Source organism: Cavia porcellus, unplaced genomic scaffold, assembly GCF_034190915.1.
Source record: "Cavia porcellus strain 051 isolate PalLab524CR breed Dunkin Hartley unplaced genomic scaffold, mCavPor4.1 scaffold_10, whole genome shotgun sequence".
Lineage (NCBI taxonomy): Eukaryota > Metazoa > Chordata > Mammalia > Rodentia > Caviidae > Cavia > Cavia porcellus.
Window position 1 is genome coordinate 86,838,940 of NW_026947493.1, and position 19,949 is coordinate 86,858,888.

General features: G+C 52.8%; 1 protein-coding gene across 3 annotated transcripts in view; it reads left to right on the forward strand.

Annotated features, from left to right (window-relative positions):
- Positions 1-19,949, forward strand: part of Oxr1 (oxidation resistance 1) — a 300,752-nt gene that overhangs the window by 128,466 nt on the left and 152,337 nt on the right. For all 3 annotated transcript variants that reach the window (XM_005008217.4, XM_023561659.2, XM_063257772.1), the window contains one exon: positions 7,058-7,254. In XM_005008217.4, the coding sequence (XP_005008274.2) occupies positions 7,058-7,254 (197 nt within the window). Of the gene's footprint in view, positions 1-7,057; positions 7,255-19,949 lie in introns of those variants that run through there.

The following is a 19,949-nucleotide window of genomic DNA, read 5'->3' on the forward strand; positions in this document are numbered from 1 at the left end:
CTTTCCTTGCTATGCCCTTGGAGAGGGAGCGCTAAACCCTTTGTTTACTGCCACAAAGCCATGGCCCTGGACTCTGGTGACCGTCCTGTCCCTTGCTGGCTGTGGGTCTCTGTGGACCTGGTACCATCCTCATCGCACATAGAACAGGGAAGTGAGCCACTGTGGACTTCGCAAGGAGATCAAATAAGTGTAATCAGCAGGGAGAAAGGCAGCAGAGACTGGACCTGCAAGGGTAGGCGGTGTGAGGACGATGCCCTTCTGTTCCCAGTAGGTCTAAAATTCTCTGCAGGGTGCTGGCATTTCCAGGGCAGCCAGGGTGCAGCGTCTCCTCAGCTAGCACAGAGCGCAGTCTCTGAGTGTGTGATGGGACCCCTGCAGCACCGGAGCCCCTGTCCCACGCACTGAGCTGCCTTCCTGAGCCAGGCAGGCTGGCTTCACACTCCCACTCATTCGTGAGGGACCCGGGTTCGCAGAGAATTCACGAGGAAGTGCACCCAGGTGGGTAGTCCAGAGGAAGCACAGATAACGCAGTGAGCTAGCTGGGTGGTGCACTGGATGCTGTGTGCTGAGGCCTGGGTGACAGGAGCAGGAAGTTTGAGGCTGGGTCCATCTCTAGGACCAGCGGACCAGAAAGCAAGGCGAGGAGGGAGTGAGGGCCTGAGTGGCTGGTGGACAGGGCCGCTGGCCCGAGGCCTGGTGAGTGGCTGGGGCTGCGTCCCCTCCAAGGGCCCCATGAGCTCAGGTTGTTTGAAAAGCGCGTTTGTTCTCTCTGGGTGGAGGATGGATCCACACCTTGGAAGGGGCGGTGGACAGTATGGCGGGAAGGGCCCTCCTCTGCGGACCCTCCGGATGGCAGGATGTCCACTCTTTCCTCTAGACTCATCTTGCTGTTTTGTTTTGGAACATGGTGGTAACAGGAAGAACCTATGTTCTCCGTTCTTGTTTTTCGGTTTTTTGTTTTCTTTCTGTTTCTTGAGGCAGAGCCCAAGCTGGCCTGGACCACCTGCCCAAACCAGCCGAGTGCTTCTGTGTCCGTCCTTCCTGCAGCGCCTGAGAAGCAGCCCTGATCTCTTCCAGCCACTTCTGCTGATCTTTCCTTCAGTCTCATCTAACCTGGTTCACTTTTCTCCCCTGGTTCTGATGATCCTCAGTGAGTGGGTACTGACGGCTCTGAGTCTGACCTCTTACACGTGGGCAGCAGGTAACCAGGGACCAGTCTGTGAGAGTGCTAGAATTTCCTGGGAGGAAAGCTCCCTGCCAGGGTCCCCCAAAACCTGACTCTTCTGTACTTACACTTTATAAGCCCATCTCCCTGCACAGTCCCTTCCTTCTACCTCAACAGCCGCAGCCCTGAGCAAAGGGCACTGGACTCTACGGTCCAATGACAAGGAGAAAGGAAACGAAACCACGAAACCACAACATCACCAAGCAGAAGACTTTACCAGTGTGTGGCCCTGGAATCCAGGCTGTTTCCTTTTCTTAGCCAGAAACCATGCTGGTTCCCAAGAGGGTGAGGAGGTGAGCTCGGCCTCTGAGCTGAGACGGATCACACTTCCCTGCTTCAGTGAGCAGAGGCCGCCCGCCTGCCGCTGCGGTTCAGACTGCGGCCGAAGCTGCCACTGAAGACCTGAATGCTGAGGTCAGAGGCCGAGTGCCTGCCCTCCAGAGCTGCCTCAGACCTGGGCACAGGATTCTCCGGGGCAGTTAGTATTGGGGCCATCCTGCCCACACCCCAGTGGTGCTTGGCCTCATCTCAGGTCAACGGGCTCTGCAGCAGGAGCCAGGGATGAGGGTGAAACTCAAGCTCACGATGTTAGGTGAATTTTAAAAATAAAATGGACATCTGGACAATAGGAGACAGGACAGACCTTTCGCAGCTGGGGAGGGGATGCAGAGATGGGGGTGGCACAAAGAATAGGGGGTGTTACGTCTGTGCACCCATTCCCCACTATGGAGGAATCCTTACATGCTGCGGACATGTGCTACAAAATACTGACCTAAAGCAAATGAAATCTGCAGAGCCCTGAGAGGCGGGGACATCTGTCTGGGCTGCGGCCTGGCACAGGTCAGCACCAAGGGGCACAGAGCACTCGCTCCTGAGGGTGTGAGGCGGCCACGCAGCAGCCAGCTCTGCCTGCAGACTGGTCCTGTGCCTTGAGGGACCCTCTGGAGCTGCATGGGGAGGAGACTGCAGGCTGGGAGCCGGAGCAGGCCCAGCAAGAGCAGAATTGGAGGCACTGGCCCAGGGCAGAGTGGGGCCTCACAGTGACCCCAGAGACCATGCAGGCTGGGCACAGAGGGGACTCAGGGCGGCAGGTGACACACAGATGGTGGCCGAGACAGTGACCACTGGCACAGTAAGGGGAAGAGGCCTTGGAGGGCAGCTTAACATCCACTCGGCTCCCACGCCCAGAGGGTCACCGGGCTCCTCCTGCAGCCTAGAGCCCATGGAGCAGAGCCGACTGGCCAGCCGCCACTGACTCAGAGTCCTACCCAGTGGCCCTGCCCAGGGCTGTCCCTGTGTCCCTCAGGTGAATTCAGCCCTGTGCGGCTAGTGGTCACCGTGTGGCCTGCAGGTGTGACATGGAGAGACACCCATGGCCTCCTGTGTTCAGGGCTGGCTCTCCATTTCCCATGCACATCAAGAGCTCAGGGAGCCAGTTCGTCACTGCCCTGGACAGGAGTTACACTGCAGCGGCTCCCGACCCTTTTAAAGCCCTGTTAAAGTTGCTATTTAATATTGCTGTTTCTGCCACCATCAGATTTTATTTCTTATTTTTGGTCACTGACTGAATATCCTGAGGGTTACGTGGGGAAGTTGGCCGGGCGTTCTGCCATCGGTGGTTAATGTACACGGACATGTGCATCCCTCCTGCCTCCAGCTCTGTCTGTGTGTGATCCTGGCATCTTGCTGCCTCTTTGTTTGTCTTCAGATGTGACTTAGCCCTGAGAGACGCGAGACCGAAGTTGGGGAAGGGAGCTCTGCTAGCTCTGCTCCAGGAAGTGGACTCACCCTAAAGCTCTTCTCTCCCAGCTCTTCAACCTGGAATCCAGCCATCATGTTCAAAGTCAGAATTTCCCCAACAGTATCAAAACATAAACAAGGAGACAGCACAGTGTGTCACAGAACTGCCACAAGCAGTGTGCCTTCTATGTGCAAAACCCTGACGGTGATTTCCTGAGAAAGATTTGGGGCGTTGTGACAGAGGAAGGATGGAAGAAGACAGGCAAGCTCTCCAGGACACCACGCCCTGGGCATCTCCTCGTGAAGACGGGGTGGGCGCCAGGCACAGCCCGGGCAGCAGGGAGCAGGGCGGGGTCACCATGGGACCAGGGCCACTCTTCTGTAGCTTGCGATGCTTGCTGTAGCTGTGGTGAGCTGACAGGAAGTGGGAGACAAAGTCTGAGCAGAGACCAAGGAGCCTTCAGCACTGGGCCAGTCAGGTGGTGCCCCAGGGAGGAGGCAGCAGACAGAGCGGTGGAGGCCTAAGGTCTGTGTGAAGGACACGCCAGGAGGGAATCATCGTGACCTCCAGCCTCCGGCAGCCGGCACCATGCAGGTGGCGGTGCCATTCGGGAGCCATAAGCAGGAAGACGGCCCGCAGTCCTGAGTCTGCCGTACTCTGCTTCCATCGTTCTGAAATGAATAAACAGGGTCGCGCGGTCCATGTGCCTGTAGTCTGCTCAAAATCAGCTCATCAGAGGTAATGAAATTAAATTCAGCTCCGAGGGCTGTTGCGGAAGACGATCTAACATTTGTAAGAGTAGACTGAAGCCCTGCTCCTTAGATTGACACTATGTGCTTCCACTTCCTAGCTTTTCCAGTTGAAAGACTTTGAAGTTCTGAGGCAGAAGCTGGAGTAAACTGAGTATTTATGTCATCTCAGAGGGGGTGCACCCAGTACGATGACAGGGCCGAAAGTGCACGGAAGGGGAAGTTCACGAAATATCACTGGGGGCCAGCGATTTAGCTCAGCGGCGTAAGCACCTGCCTGGCAAGTGAGAGGTTCGATTCCTGGTACCAAAATAAAAACAAAATATCACTGGGATGAACTTGGTGCGTTTCTTGAGTTTCCGTCTCAGCCCTGCTATCTAGGGACCAGAAGGACCCTGTGGCCGGGTCATCGCTGAGTGGGATGGCACTGCCAGGCTCTCTGCCCGTGGGAGTAGCTTCTTTCAGTGCACAGGTGCCCGTCATAATTTCTCTGTGGCAGAGCTTCCAAATCGGCTTGCTTCAAGCTGCTGACTTTGACTGGGTGCAGGAGAGGAGGGTGACAAAGCCCTCGGTTCTGCAGGGTGGAATTTTTAGGCACTTGTTTCCAGTGCGCTTCCTGAGTGACTTGAGACCTCCACAGCGCTCCGACCCCCACTTGCAAACCTGCGCTCTCAGCAGCTTAGCTGCCCTTGAGGTGCCGTCTTGGAAGCAGGGCAGCTGCACATGGCGGGGGGCGCAGCCCAAGTGCGCTCTGTGCTGTGGATTCGCTGACTGGACCCCGAGTTTGTGGCTTTGGGGACAGGTGCCCATGCATGCGTCCACGCACACTTACGGAGCAGATTGAACAAATGGGCGCAGCGAGGGTTTGCCCCAGCCCAGTGGATGGTGTGGGGTTTTACCCTCCCCGCTTCACAGCAAGGAGCTCGGCTCCCCTGGGCCAAGCAGCGGAACCAAGCAGCGGAACTCAGCTGTCCCAAGTGCAGGGTGAGGCCTGTGCTGTGCAAATCCTGCCGAGAGCCACCTGGCCCGTGCGTGTAAGAGCGGGACACGCCTGTGTCTCTAACTCTGGAGCAGGGCTGCGGGTCAGAAGCCCTGGCGGGGTTTCAGCTCCTTTCTCCAGCGTCACTGCCCACAGACTGGATGCACTGAAGATGCATGGCTCGGGGCCCACGGTGTGCATGGGGCTCGGGGCCGTACAGTCAGTGCATGGCTCAGGGCCACAGTGTGCATGGGGCCGTGTCCCCGAGAGCCGGCAGCTTTTCAGGCTGCTTTCTGTTTGAAGTAAAATATAAGGCAACACCTGTCACCTACCAGAGACTGTTCCACACACTCCATAAGCATCAGACTCACCGTGTCACCAGGGAGTGCTGCCTCTGTCCACGGTCCTGGTGCTGCCCCCTGAGTGGACTGGACAGGGCGGGGATGCCCACACCTGAGGCTTCCGGGCACCTGTTCTTACCACCGGGTCCAGCTCAGCCCCACAGGCACCAGGATCCTCAGGGCTGGGCAGCAGCAAAGGAGCCCAAGCAGGTCATGTGCTCTACCCTGTCCCTGGTCACACAGGGCCAGGCATGAGTTCAGAGGCTGGAACTCACACCCTTGAAGCTGAGCCTTGGATCGCTATCCGGGTTGTAGGTAGAGATTAGAATGGATGGAGAGGAGCCAGAGAAGCAGGGCTGTGCCTGCACCAGGATGGCCCCACTCAGCCCCCTGCTCCCTCCCGCAGCCCCCCGGAAAGTACAGCCTTTGTGGACATCAGGCAGGTGCTTTCCATGCCTATGGAGAGAGCACCTCTGTCCCTGTGCAAAGTCTCACTTGTTCTCCAAGGGAGTCTGAGCTCATGTACACCTACATATACCATTAGCCTGTGTTTACAACTGTTTGACACATTTAATTAAGCACATTGTTTAAAACAGAGACGCCCCTTTCAGGGAAATGTGGATGGGGAGGTGGCAGTTAATGGGTTCCCTGTCAGCTACAGTGGTTGTTTGCAGAGTGGCGGCCACGGTTCTGCTTTCTGAGAAGGCAGAGCAAAGCCTGGTTGTGGAGAGCAGGAGCCTCGAGGCCAGGTCTGGGCATCCTGGAGCAGAGGCCGCAGGGTGCACAGGAGAAGGAAGACAGGGCTGGTGGGTGGGGAGAGGGGAAGGGCCGTGGTGCCCTGGGCAGCTGCCTGCTGCAGGGTATGCCTCCCGCCTGCCACCTCCTGTTCCTCTGGGGGAGCCTCAACGGTCACCAGTGCCACCTAAAAGCTGGGGTGTGGTGTACACCTGGGCTTCCAGCACTTGGGAGGTTAAGGCAAGAGGATCCCAGGCTCAAGTTCAGTCCAGGCAGTTTAGTGACTTAGTAAAACCCTTTCTCAAAATAAAAGGTAAAAGCAGAGTGGGGATGTAGCTCAGTGCAAAGGCCCTGGGTTCAGTCTCGAGGCCTCACACAGGTGCATACACAGAGGCTCTTAACGTGAGCACCGAGGCCCAGGCACACACGGCTTGGTGCCATCGCATGCACTGTGTCTAATGTTCACTCCTGTCACTTATGGGTGATCTGGATACCCAGACACCTGCGGGGTGTGAAAACGGCCTAGGGGCCCCACTCTGTCCCTCCTCCCTCGTGAGATCTCAGGTCCTCTCTCAGGACTGGAACAGCAGCTCGGAGCCCCACCTGTGGCTGCAGTGGGGTCCTGAGGCTCTGAGTGCGAGGATGCTGCATGGCCGCAGCTGAAAGCGCCGGGGCCTCTGAAACCACCACTTCTCTGCCCTTCCCTGATTTGTGTCTCACTGACCTCTTTCCATATTCCTGAAAATACCCATTTCAGACCTGAATACAAACTCTAGTGTGTTACCATTGTCTGGCAGGACATTTAGCTTGCTTTGTTGCCATACATCTGGGTACATTTTCTGCCCCATATGTTTATTCTCTACTGAATTTTATATCAAATGCTCTGTGCATTTTGAAGTATTTCCCCCTATTGATTTGTAAGGTATGTGGTGATGCTGGAATCACTAGATTGTTATTTTAACGAGACCTTCCTAAATGATTAGGCAGAAGAGCATTTTTCCAACTGGTTTCCAAAAACTATTTTTCGTTGAAACAGTCTTACCTATGTAGCCCAGGCTGAACCTGAAGTCTTGGCAGTCCTCCTGCCTCAGCCTCCCAAGTGCTGGGACTGCAGGTGGATGACACCAGCCTGGCTCCCAAAGAATGTCTGAAGCATCTGTGTTGAACGGGGTGGGGGCGGTGTAGAGTTTCTGAACAGACCTGGTCCAGTTTCAGGGCCGGAGCGAACTCGGAAGGATGCCGAGGGGATGAGCGGTCTGATCATGGCCCTGTGCTCTCCCTGTGCAGGCTGAAGAAGAAGTCGCAGTCGGTGGACATGACGGCGCCGGGGTTCGGGCCCTTGGCCGGGGCAGGGAAGGCAGCACCCCAGACTGGCAAGGCCACGGCGCCCAAGACCCCCACGATCGAGGAGGAGCAGCACAACGTGGCCAACGCCCGGCAGCAGCCACCACGCAGGAGTGGGCTGCAGAGGTTCTACACCATCGGTGAGTGTGCGGGGCATGCATGGCCGTGCGGGCATCGGGCAGGGTGTGAGCGGGGAGCCTGGTGACGAGCGTTGGGTTCCGGGAAGCCAGCTCCCACCCTGCCTGTGCAGTCAGCCCTGTCCCCTAGGGTTTCCCTTAGGATTCGGTCTGTACCCACCCTGGGGTCCCAGCCAGGCTGTCCCTGGGCTCGCTCTGTGCAGTCTCGGGTGACTCCTCGGAGCTGAGCTGTAGAGCAGGAGTCCGGATGGTCTGGGCGCGATCCTCGCTGGTCTTGCAGCTGCCTGGCTCTGGGCTCCATGTCTCTGAGCCTCGAGTTCCGGGATGCCCCGTCATCTCTGACCTCAGCGGAGCCTCCTGGGTCCATAGTGTTCGTCCAGCAGGCTTGGAACAGGTGTTGAGCACAGCAGTTCCATGCCCTGGTCTTTGAGCAGAGGTCATTACAGGAGCACGGGAGGGGAGGACGGGGAAAGAAGAGGCGCTGAATCCCTCAGGGGGCGGATGGCTGTTTGGCTTCCTCGTGGCTTCATTTTGGAGGCATTTCACCACCTGCTAAAGTGTTTGTAGAGGATGGGACACACCTGTAATTCCAGCTCTCTGGAAGGCTGAGTCAGGGGGATTACAAGGTTAAATCTGTCCTGGGTGGATTAGTGACTTATCTCAAAAACTAAAAAGGGCTGGCGATGTAAGTTTAGTGCAAAGGTCCTGGGTTCAAACCCCAGGATGTCTCAAAGGTAGTAAGGCCTTTTGAAGAGACTGGCCTCACTGTGGGCCTGCGTCATCTGTCTGCCCCTTGGCTGCATGAGAGAAGAGAAGGTGGCCGAGCCCCTTCCTCAGAGGTCTGAGCAGCCAGAAGCACGGACAGGCACCTGGCTCCTGGCTGGGGCCACAGCGTGGCCTGCGTGCTGTGTCATCCTCTGTCACCCTGGCCTCGCTGCCTCCTCCAGCTTGTCCTGTGCTGACCTCACACCCGTGTGACCTCAGGCTGCACTCCTGCCCCTCCCTGCCACTCCTTCTTCCCCTGTCCACGCAGCCCTGCTCTGTCCTGTGGGGTCCACTAGGCTGGGCATCGTGTCACCCACCGAGCGAGTCCCCAGCTGTGCCATGAGGGTCACTGTGACACGGTGCAGGGGCTTCCATTCTGCTTTCAGACCTCACGGTGGTCCCCATCCCAGCCCCGTCTCCATCTCTCTGCCCCCAGCCTCTCCTGCTCTCCTGCTGACCCGCTTTGCCCTCCTGGGATACAGCTCTCCCTGTGAACCCCAACCGTGCAGGGGGAGAAGCACTGGCCTGGCTGCAGAGCAGCAGCTATGGGGAGGGAGGTCGGGCTGGCGCAATGCCAGGCATCCTGCAGCTTCCCAGGTGGCCACAGGGGTGCCCAGGGTGCCCTGTAGCCCTGGTGCTGCTGCAGCTTGGGCATATGGCTCTTTGTGCTGGACAGCTGGGCCCTGGAAGTTCCCAGACAGGGAATGGGAAGTCTGTTGCCTCACGAAAGCCTTGGTGGCTAAAGACGACAGGTCCTAAAGTTTTCCAGGTGCTGGTGGCATCACGGCCAGGGCCAGGCTCTGTCCAGCCCCTCTGAGGGGCAGCACCCACGGGGGCTGAGGGAGGAGCCTCAAGTGCCAGGCCAGCAAGGAAACCAGTCGGGCCCTAGGGGACAGCCTGGAGCCAGTCTGTGTCCTGCAGAACCTGGCTGCCGGGGATCCCCTGGCACACCTGGGAGTCTGTGCGGCCCCTCGGCAGGTAGCACTTTCATCACAAGCCCCAGAGCCTCTCACAGCGAAGAAAGGGCCAGCTGCCCACCCACTCTTCCCCTATGGAGGACCTTTGGATCTCGTCCTGGGGTCCACGAGACCGGGAACCTGGGAGCCCTCTTGTGGCCAAGTGCAGTACTGCACGTAAATGTAGCAATCCTGTTCTGCTTTCTGGCATCTAAATTCTCTCCCTCCCCCTCCTTCTCCCCCTCCCCTCCCCCTTCCTTCCTTCCTTTCTTTTTACCTAAATGAGTCCCAGTCCAGAGTGTATTACACAAAAGCAAACTCTCACCTCGGTCCAGTGGTCTCAGGGGAGGTCCTCCCAATGATATAGGGGAATGAAACTGCCAACCTGCTATGTCCTGTACGATTGGTAAGTTCTCTAAAACCGAAGAATGGAGGTTAGGGGCAGAATATATGAGAAAAAGAAAGCTTGTGTCGGAGAGAGACAGAAGGGTCCCGAGTGGGCTGCCTCATTGCATCTATATGTAAACGATAATTCTGCGACTTACAGGGTTGCCAAATAAAACACAAAGAACTAGAAAAAATGGTAGTCACTAAAATTCCTCCTAGCGCCTAATGAGTCGCTGCAGTAGCTTTCCGAGGGATTTCTTTGGGATCTCCCAGTGTGGACAGGGTCCGTTTCCTGTTGAGGGACCCTAGGCGGCAGCACTCAGGGCCACCTTGCATGGTAGCCGGCTCCAGGACGCAATTATTCCTCATAGTAACTGGACGTGTCGAGCCAACACAGCAGCACAGCGCACAGCACAGACTCATCACGTTTCAGGAGCATCACGGCTGTTAGGACGGCTGCGATGAAACGTGTTTGGTTTGGGATGAGGTGAGGGAGGCGCTCAGAGGTGCGCAATCGCGGAATCTGCTTGGAAAGGAGCCGAACAGCGCTGGCCCCAGCAGGTGGAGCCCTCCGGGTCCCGCTGGTGGTGCCGCCTGCGCTGCCTCGCCCTCGGGCCTTCACTCTCTGGGCAGCGCGGGAAGCAGTTACCCCCAAACAGCCCTGCGTGGCAGCCCGCTCACTGCAGCCCAGCCGCTGCCGGGCCCTGCGAGCTGCTGGGGGAGCTGGGCGCTTCGGAGCCCAGCTCACTTTTCTTGGTGCATTTTAGCTCTGCCCCGTGCTGGGCTGCGGGCCCCTTCTGATCGCACCCTGCCGGTCACCCCTTACCGCGCCCCATCCCCACCCCTGGACCGGGGAAGGCTCCCACCCGAGGGGCTGTCCTGCTCACTGGGACTACCTTTTCAGATCCTACACCTTAGGGCAGGCTTTCGGGGTTCCTCTGCCCCATCCACCTTACTGCACCCCATGCGGAGGTCTTCATGCGTTTTCTGAAGATGGCAAGATGTCCTCTTTCTCTGTACCACGCGCATGTAACACGTTTGTTCACACGCGCACCTGCTAAAGGAGCCCACGCTGCCCAGAGCTGAGTATTGTGAGCACTGGACCTCCGGTCCCTCGGGTGCTCGCCGGCACTAGCTGGTGGCTGTGACTACCGCTCTGTGGCGCTGTCCCTGGACCACTGGACTGGTCCTAGGTTCCCTGCCGCCCGCCCTCACCTGCGGTGCTGCTGCCCTGGGTCCCATGGGACGCCAGGCAGGGCTCCCCGAGATGCTGGGGGAAGCCAGGAATGAGCAGTCTGCCCTCAGGGAGCTCTGGAGTCCATGTGGTATCTGATGCCGGCCTCGAGGTCCCTGCTGTGGGGTCCCTGTGGTGTGGGCAGGTGTCCTGACGCACCTGAGTGGGACCCCTGGACTTTCCTTCCTGAGACTACACTCTCCACATCTGGGCTTGCCCCCGTGATCCCCAAGCGCCTCTGCCCAGCGCCCCGTCTGGGGAGCTGCTTCCCAAACCTGTCACTCGGTGCCCCCCTTCACAGCCCTTTCTGGCCTTGCTGGAACGCAGCCTTGTTGGGGATACTGTGTAACTCAAACATTTCCGTGGAGAAATTGAGACCATTCACTTTATGAGTCCACCTGCTTATTAATTCAGTAAATATCAATTGTTGAATAAACTATTAATAAATTACTGGACGCCAGCCAGACCCTAGGCCTCCGCCAAAGTGCTGCACACACCCCAGGCAGCAAGACGACGTCCACCGCCGGAACACACACCCTAGCGAGACGGACACACAGACCCACGGCAAGACTGAATATCCCCAAGGAAAGAGAGTTTTTAAAGCAAAGTAAAGCAAGTCCCGGCGGCAGTGAGCAGCTGTTCCCATGTTTCCAAATCTTATGTGGTTGCTGCAGACCTTCCGGCAGCCGCATCAGCTTGGTTCTGAGATGTCCATTAGGCTGCGGTCAGTGACAGGACACCTGAGGTATTAGCAACAGATTTTGCATGGCATTGTTTTGCGCCTTCCTCGAAAAAGGATTTGTTCATGAAGAGACGAATGGAACGGATATCTGCAGCCCAAAGAAACAAATGATTCCTGGAAGCTGCACGGCCCTTGGGACAGGCTTTGTTTCTGGGTGAAGCATCCACCAGGGAAAAAGAACAGCAGATTAAGCTAGAAGACACGAAAGTGAAACTAGACATCAAGGAGAACTGAGCAGGCTTCCAGATGTGGAGAGAGACGTGCGGGGCCCGGCGGGCAGCTCCCACCCCTGCAGTCTGAGTGGGCTCCGGAGCGCTGCCATGCTCATGTTGTCCATCTTTGTGGTGACCACACCTCTGTGAATGTGAGGCACACTCATGGCACGAGGAGGACTCAGCTTGTGGCCCCCGTAGTGTCCCGCGGGGCCACGTCCTCAAGAGCGGGTGGCTGACCCAGGACCCCTGCACCTGCGAGGGGGTGGGCTGTGGCAGGCCCAGGTGAACTGCTCGACCTCTGCACACATCTGCAGCTGAGTTCTCTTCTCAGATGTGAAAGCAAATGCAGACGGTCCACTGCGCCCCATCATGTGGATTCCCTGGATGAGGCCCTTGATGGCGCGAGGCCTTGCGGCGGGGTGGGACACTCGGCTCACGTTCAAGTGGCCTTGTTTTCTCTTCCCTCTGTCCTTCCCTCATCGCTTCCCTCCTCTTTCTCTCCCTCTCTTCTCTCTCTTTTTCTTTTTCTTTTCTTTCCTTCCTTCCCTGCTTCCTTGGGTTAGAGGAACTGTGTGTTTTGAAATGGTGGCTTAGTAGATGATGGCTGGTTAGTACCTTCGTCAGATTGCTCCTGTTAAACCCGCTGGCAAGGTATTAACCTGGGAAATGGTCCCAAAATATCCTTTCGGAATTCTACTGGTGCGTGAAAGTGAGCGATCTCAAGTCCATGATCTTGTCTCTTGCCCTGGCTTCAGGATAGAGCACCTCCAGCACGCCAAGCTCAGGAAGCTGCATAAGCATGAATTTGCCTCCTCCTAGCTGCAGGGACTGGGCTCTAAGAGGCTGTCAAAATTAAAACAGCAACAGCTAGTTTGGAATCTCTGCAAGAAGAAAGCATGACACACGTTTAACTGCTTTTTGACTGCAGGACACCGAACATGTGAGATCATTCTTACTGTGTACACTTCTCATTTTGCAGCCAGACTTTGTAAGGATAAAAAGACCAACTCCAAAACTAAATATGGCAGCGGTGGGTTTGTTTTAAGGAAAGGATTCATACTGCTGCGAACGCCACACCCTGCTGTGGAGAACCAGGTCGCTGCAGACCTGGAAGCTTCTCCCAGGCCGAAGGAGGTCTCTGAGCCCTAGGCGAGGACTCGTAGGACTCAGCCACTGACCACACACACGCGACAGTGGAATCTGCTCCCAGGCGCCCTGCGTTCCTGAGGAAATTGACTTTGCTGTGATTGTTCTGACAGTGTGATGACCTTTTCTGTTTCTTGTATCCTCAGAACACAGGGAAAGCAGAATTTCCTAAAAGGATCGGGACTTTTACCATTTTGAAGAGTGGTACACATGTAAAAGTGTCCACTGTGCAGTTTGTACTAAGGTGGTGGGATCTGAAGATTGAACTTTTTGTGCATTCGTGGAATAAGCAGAACTTGGGGTTGATATGTGTCTACGAGTGTGAGGAGAGCCCGTGCCTCTGTGTGTGTACGCGTTGGCGAGTGGTATTTGATGGGATTTTTATCTCATAACTTTTAAAATTTATAAATCTGTGAGGTCAAGGAAAACTCATAAGTAAAAACTCCTTTCAACTGTATAATACATACAAAAACATTTCTTTCAAGGCAAATGGCATATTTTTAAGTAATCACTTACGCAATTTTAACTGAATTTTGCTAAACAGCAGGAAGTGTGCTCAGAAGGAGAAAAGTGTGTTCGCTGGTGTCCCCAGCCGATTAGTACTGCCTCCAATGTGCAAGGTAACCTTGCCAACTCTGATTTTATGGAACAAGCGCCGTAGTTTATAGATTTGCTTTATTCATTTTTGCCCTAATTCTGGGATTGTTCTCTGTCAGAAGTAATCAAGCTAAGATCCAGAAACACAGCTTAATCGAAGCTGTGATAAATAGATTAAGAAATGCCAATAACCTTGAGATTTCTCTGGGCAAATAGTGTTTAAACTGCAGCATAATAGTCTTATAGCTTGTTACAAACAAATTGTATCTGTCAAATGACTTAATGATTGCAAAGCTGACCAGCTAAGCCTATATTGGTTTAAATTGTGGAGTAACTAAAATGGGCAATGTTCATGCTTATGAAATAATCAGGATCCTATTTGAAATGTGCTAAATCCTTGGACCTTTTTATTCTCCACATGTAAGGAAGAACAGAATTAATGGCAAATATAGACAGTGAAATAGTGTCCCAATTTCTCCAGTACTCCAGAATTCTCCAGTAGAATATAAATTCTCCAGTAGAATATAAAGAGTCTTGGGGTTTTGACTACATTCAGAATCAAAACTATTGGTATTTCCTCATCGTTAAAAATTGACCTTTGTTCCCACTTCGTATCTGTTATGGTTTGCACCTGGATGTTCCCCCAAAGCCTCATGTGGTCATGGGGGTCGCGCTTTTGAAAGACAGTTTGTTAAACCCGGACCTCTTGTTTTATGCCCTCGCCAGGGGAAGCAGACACAGCGGTTCCATCTGGATGCAGCAGGAGGCCAGGGCCTCACGTTGTGAACATCCTCAGCCTGTGGAAGCCAGGGCAGGGAGATGGTGTGAGTGCTACTGCCCTCCTGGGGCAGGGAGCCTGCTTAGGGCAGCAGGGAGGGAAGAGGCTTCCCCTCCCGCTTGGTTCTCGGCTGTCTTCTGCCACCGTGAACCGCAGTCCCCACGCCGTGCTACCCTGCTTTGGAGCCAGCAGATTATGGATGGAAACCTCTACATCCTGGGAGCTAAATAAACCTCTCCTCCCTGAATTTTGAGTGTTCGGTATTTTGTTACAGCAAAAAGAGGAAAGTAACCAAGATACTATCTAAAGGTATTTCTTCACCTGCACAGCCCTGCGGGCTTTCTTCTTCTCCATGGAACTTTGGCCATGTTCACAACTATGAATTTAGGAGAGTGGGAAAAGGATTAAAAGTCAGATGTGACTACGTAGAAAAGCTTCGACTGCTCTCTCTCCCAAGGCTTTGGGACCCATTTTATTATAGTTGTACTACTTCAGATGTTACAACTGAAAACCGTGTTTCAGCGATCATTCATTCATCATATCATTCTATGACTGATAAAATAAATGTACCTCTTCTGACAAGCTGTTCATAAGCAAATTCAAAGCTTTACTAATTCAAGCTCCGTGGTCATCTGGAGACCATGAGATTAAAGCTGTCATGTTGTACAGTCTGTGGATTTGTACATGGAAACGTTTCAGAAAACATAAAATAACAGGTTCAGTAAATCAGCTTAGCAAGGTAAACATATATTGGAAGAGACATTGATGTGCTCTTTGCGAGTAACGTTAAGAGTCAGCCTGTCTGCTGTTGCTGTGCATGGCTGACAGTCAGCACGTGGAGCTGCAGGGAAGTGTTACCGGAGTGAATTCCCAGGTGCTGCCCCTTGGGGAAGGGCTCATGCCACTCATGGTTAAGGCCAGCGACTTCAGCGTCCTGCCCACCCTGCTCTCCTCCGCCAGCTGTTTGGTGAGCCAGTTCCCTAAGTGTAGTGAGCTCTCTGTCTTTTGTGCTGAGGAAGCTCTCTGTCTTTTGTGCATAGGAAGGAGGGAAAGGTAGGAAGGGCGCATCCTGGGGACCTGGGGAGAGACAGTGGACAGAGAAGGTGGGAAGAGGCTTGGAGCTGGCTGTGAGTGCCCCGTCTGTGAAGCAGTGCTGTGGGCCCTGGAGTCAGGGCCGGGCCAGTTTGTCTGTTTGACCTCCTTCACCTGTTTTTGGTTTTTATTTTTAATTCAACTTATTTTGAACTAACACAAAAACATGAAAAACTGCGTAGTTGTGGGTGCCACGTGTTGGCTGTGAAAGAATCGCCGTGTGAATATCAGAACGGCCAGGGACAAGCGTGAAAGAAGCCGTCCACACGAGCTCTGGGCTGTGGACACGCCTGCTCCTGTGCCTACACACATCACCCTTGTTTGCCAGGCTCTGCACTTGAGGGCCTCGAGCCGGCCTGCTGGCTTCCTGCTAACCTGTGTCAACAGGAGAACCAAGTCACTCTCCTCTGCCACTGCTGTGGGCTGGAGCGTCGAGCGGTGGCTGGGATTTTCTGAGGATCCTGTAAACCAGTTCAGAAGAACTTCCTTGCCACTTGGGGTTTGGCCCTTGTGGCCTTTTCTGAGTGTCACTTCAGTGAGTTGAGACACAGAATAGTCATTCTGGCTCTGAGGAGCAAAGGGTTTGGTGCGCTGCCTGGGGCTGCAGGCTTGCTCCCCGCTCTGAGTAAGTGTAGACGGCAGAGCTCTGGCACAGAGGCGGCCTGTAAGGCAGTGGCGGGTGGAGGGTGGGATGGGGCAGACAGAAGGGAAGGAGGAGAACACCCTATGCCCCTTAGTAGGGTTATACTCACCATTTAGGTCCCTGTCCAGCCCTCAGCTCAGTGGACAGTTTCGCCAATGCTTACTTACTAATTTTTAAAAACTATCGAATGCCTGCCATCCTCCATTACCAGTAGGAGATGAGGCTTAAAAGAGAGGAAAGGCCAGAGCAGAAGGCGCAGACTGTGCTCCTGGCTTTGGGGCTTGATGTTGGCACCTTGGGCTCCATTGGAAGGGCTTCATTGGAGGCAGTGTCCTGCCACCTTTGCCTTGCAGAGAAATGGCTCCAGCAAGTGTGAACAGTGAACGGGGATGTGTGACTACCTGAGAGATCATTGCAGGCAGGTAGAGGTCGGAACAGGGTGCCTGTTGTGTTATTTAAGGTCATGGACTCTGGAGCCACACGAGCCCGGGTTTGGATTCTGGTGGTGCCGTGTTTTGTGCTAGGAGAGTGACAACGTGTCTTGCCCTGTGCTGCTCAGGGGTGTAAGGACATTCCTGCAACACAGTGTGTCCAAGCTGCTGAGCCGGGCACTGGCACACATGCAATAAATGACAACTAAAAAGCAAAGTATGCAAAACAATGAAAAGTGGTAAGTGCCCAGACCAGGACAATTTTCAATTAAAAGGGTGTCTCTCCTTTCATAAACAACTTGAGTACCTCTATGAATCAGAAAAAGGGGACAAACACATAGTAATAAACTAATACAGAAGTTATGACCTTTTGAATTAATGTGCATTAAATTTCAAAGGGCCCCATTACAATACTGAGACTCTATTTAAAAAAATAAAAGCCAAGGTCGTGTTACAGATTTTAGAGCTAGAGATACCACGGCACTGCATTCCTGGAGGCGGGCATTGGGTGTGGAGCCCACACGCTGTCACCGGCCGATGTCCTTGCTCTATAGGGAGCTTCTTGCTTTCATCCAGTGGCCTTTGCTTTCCGGGAACCCCATCTGGTAGCTCTCCTTAGATTGCTCTTGGCGTGGTGACCACAGTGTCTTGTAGTCCCGGTGGTGGTCCTGTGACAGCTGCGCTCTTGGTTTCCCTGAGTCTCTCTGAAACTCCTAAAGAAAGGAGGAAGGACCACTGGCCCAAGGACCCAGACAGTCAGAGCCAGGCAGGCTGTGCTCCTAGCCTGATGCTGACCCTTTAGGAAGAAGAGCTGCCTGGATCCTGTGCCCGGAGAGCAGTGGAGGATGCCGGGGGCCTGGCTGCCAGGTTACAGGGTGCAGGCATCTGCAGAAGCCGCGCTGGGGAAACAGAGTGTTGATCTGAAGAATGCGAGGTGGGGTAGGGACCACTCCTCTGTGATCCTGGATCCACTGTGGCAGGGGTGTAGGAGGCAAGTTTCCTAGAGTAACAAAATCTGCCAGGACCAACGGGACACACCCAATCTGATGCCTCAGTATCACACTGGAAGTCTTGGATGTGAAAGGCAATTTTTATTTGATTTAGGGAAAAGCCAGTGCATCTGAAAATGCTTCCCTGCAGTACAGGATCCAAATCTGTCAGTCTGTGCCCTGCGTGTGGATCACACTGAGGACGGAATCTCATCCACAGCCACATCCAGAGTCAGACAAGGAAAGCTGGAATCATCCGAATGTGATCAGTCCACAGCACTTGCAGTGCAGATGGAGTGTGGTTTAGTCCACGGTAAAAGAGATAAGTCCAGGCACAATCGTTATGTAAGAATTCATTAATCCACTGGCTGTTTTAGCTCTGCTAGGCTCCTGTTGCATTGGTCTTGTTTGTTTTTTCAATTAGTTTGATAACTCAGACCCCGGTATAAAATCCAAGGAAGCAAGAAATTAAAATTTGGGAAGCAAAGGCTTTATTTCCAGGCCTGGTGACGAGTCTCCGGGAGCCAATTTGGAGACTGCACACCTGACAGCTAAAAGTCAGGGCTTTTATCTTGTAAATCCACGAACAGCTGCAGGTCACACAATGTAAGGAAGGGGATGGGGGTGTGGCGCAAACAGAAAGGGCGATTACACGTCTTGGGAAGGGCAAGATCAGGTAAGGGTAAGCAAGTCTCCCTGCATACAAGCAAGTTTAGATAAGAAGAAATCTTGTTTTTCTTAGCAAAGAATAGAGAATTCTAACAGCAATTAACCACCTTAGCTACCCCACTTCAGCACCACAACTGTTATTTGTAGAGGGCAACAATGAGGGTTAACATATCAATTAGGTAAGATTTTACAATTCTTTACAGAGGAGAGCATTGATTAACATATCAGTCCTTTACTCAGAGGGAAAAGGAAAACACACATATACAGTAAGGCCAAGTTACAGGTATTCCTATGATACAAACGAAGCTATTTTTGTGAAGAATAGTACAATCTAATACAATCTAATGCAATTAACACAATTTGTGACGGGCTCAGGTCTTTGTTTTGTGGCCTTTTGGGAAGTTAAAACTTAACCTAGTTAGATGTGAAGGGAGAAGGGGAGGGGAAGCAGCAGGTGGGCTTATACAGAACAGGCTTCGGCGCAATAGTTAGGGGGGCTTAGGTTATAACAATTAGTAAAAGGGAAAACAAGTATTTTTGTTACAGGATTTTTATAAGTACTTAAGAAAGTAATGTGCATAAATCTCTTAGTTCCGAATCTTAATTTTAAATATGAGCATATTTAAAATAACTGCATTTTATTAAAATTTTATTAAAAAGGCAAATGAGAATGGAGAGTAATAGCTAATCAATAACAGGTCATCTTGATATGGGGAAGATGCACTATTGATGAGCTGTTAATACCTGCTCTGTCCCAGAGGCCGACAGCACGTGGGTTTCTGGGTCCCTTCTGCCATTTTTTGGTTCCATTCCATTAAACTCCATTATTTCCAACTAGGATAGGCTCTCTGTCCAAAATGCACAAGTTCCAAGGTGGACTGCTCATTCCCTGTTCAGACTTCCACTTCATTACGATTTGTCTATTTTGCAAGCTATTAGAGTTCTTTGTTTAGTACAATGGTCTTGCTGCATGAAGATGCCAGTTTTCCTGATAATTGAATCTCTTGTAGGATGGAAAGGAATCTTAGGTAGCTGTGTCCTTTGTGTTAATTTCATGACCCCAGGCAGTTCTGACAAACACAAAGATGCAGATAACACAGATTGGGCCGGGGTGAGCAGCAAAGAAAAAGCTCAAGCATGCTGAGCTTCTGTGAGGTGCTTCACAGAAGGTAAAGGTCAGGAGGACCTGGGTCTGCTGGGCACTCTATTGTTGCCTCACTTAAACTTCATCAAAACTTGGTGGCAGAGGGGTTTTGAAATCCTCGTTTCACATGACCCTGTAAGAGCAGGAATTTAACTTACACTTGACTCTCAGCCCATCTTCTGTGCATTAAACTCCATTTCTCCATGGCTGTGTCCTATCCTCTTAGGCAGCATCAGCTCTAGGTAAGCTGTAATCTTGCTGTGCAAGTCTTGTTGATGGTTGTTGTAGTTGAAGTGGGCGGAACACTTGCGGTTCACAAGGAACAACAGTGAATAATTGATAAACAGTTATACACTTAATCTACCTCAGAGAGTTCTACTTCTCACGTGTGTGTCTGAAGTAGCATTTTATAGTTAATGTATTGTTCCCAGTGAAGCAGTGAGGAATCTTTTCCATATTTCCTCAGTGGGAGCAGAGCACTATCAGTTTTTGAAGACTCCTTGTGTGATTTGGTTTGGTGTGGAAAGTGTGTGTGTGTGTGTGTGTGTGTTCTTTAGTAAACACTAAGGAGAAGTTCAGTAATCTACCTGGATTATGGTCTGGTAAAGTATAAAGCTATAAAACATCAGTAGTTTTTTTTTATTGGGAATCAAATTCATGCTCCCTAAATGTATTGTTGAGAAAATGGCAAATTAATAAAGGTGTTATGCAGAAGATCCTTAATGAATTGTATCACATTTCTCTTTTAAAGAGAAAACTTAAGGACTAGGAAAAGTTCATATGGAAATGTCTGATTTTACCAAACAGTTTGGCAGGTTTCTTACAATTGCCGTTTTGAGAGAGGGGAATACACATGGCTGAGGACGCCGGGTCCCCGTGGGGGTACTGTGGAGCACAGAACCTGGTTGGC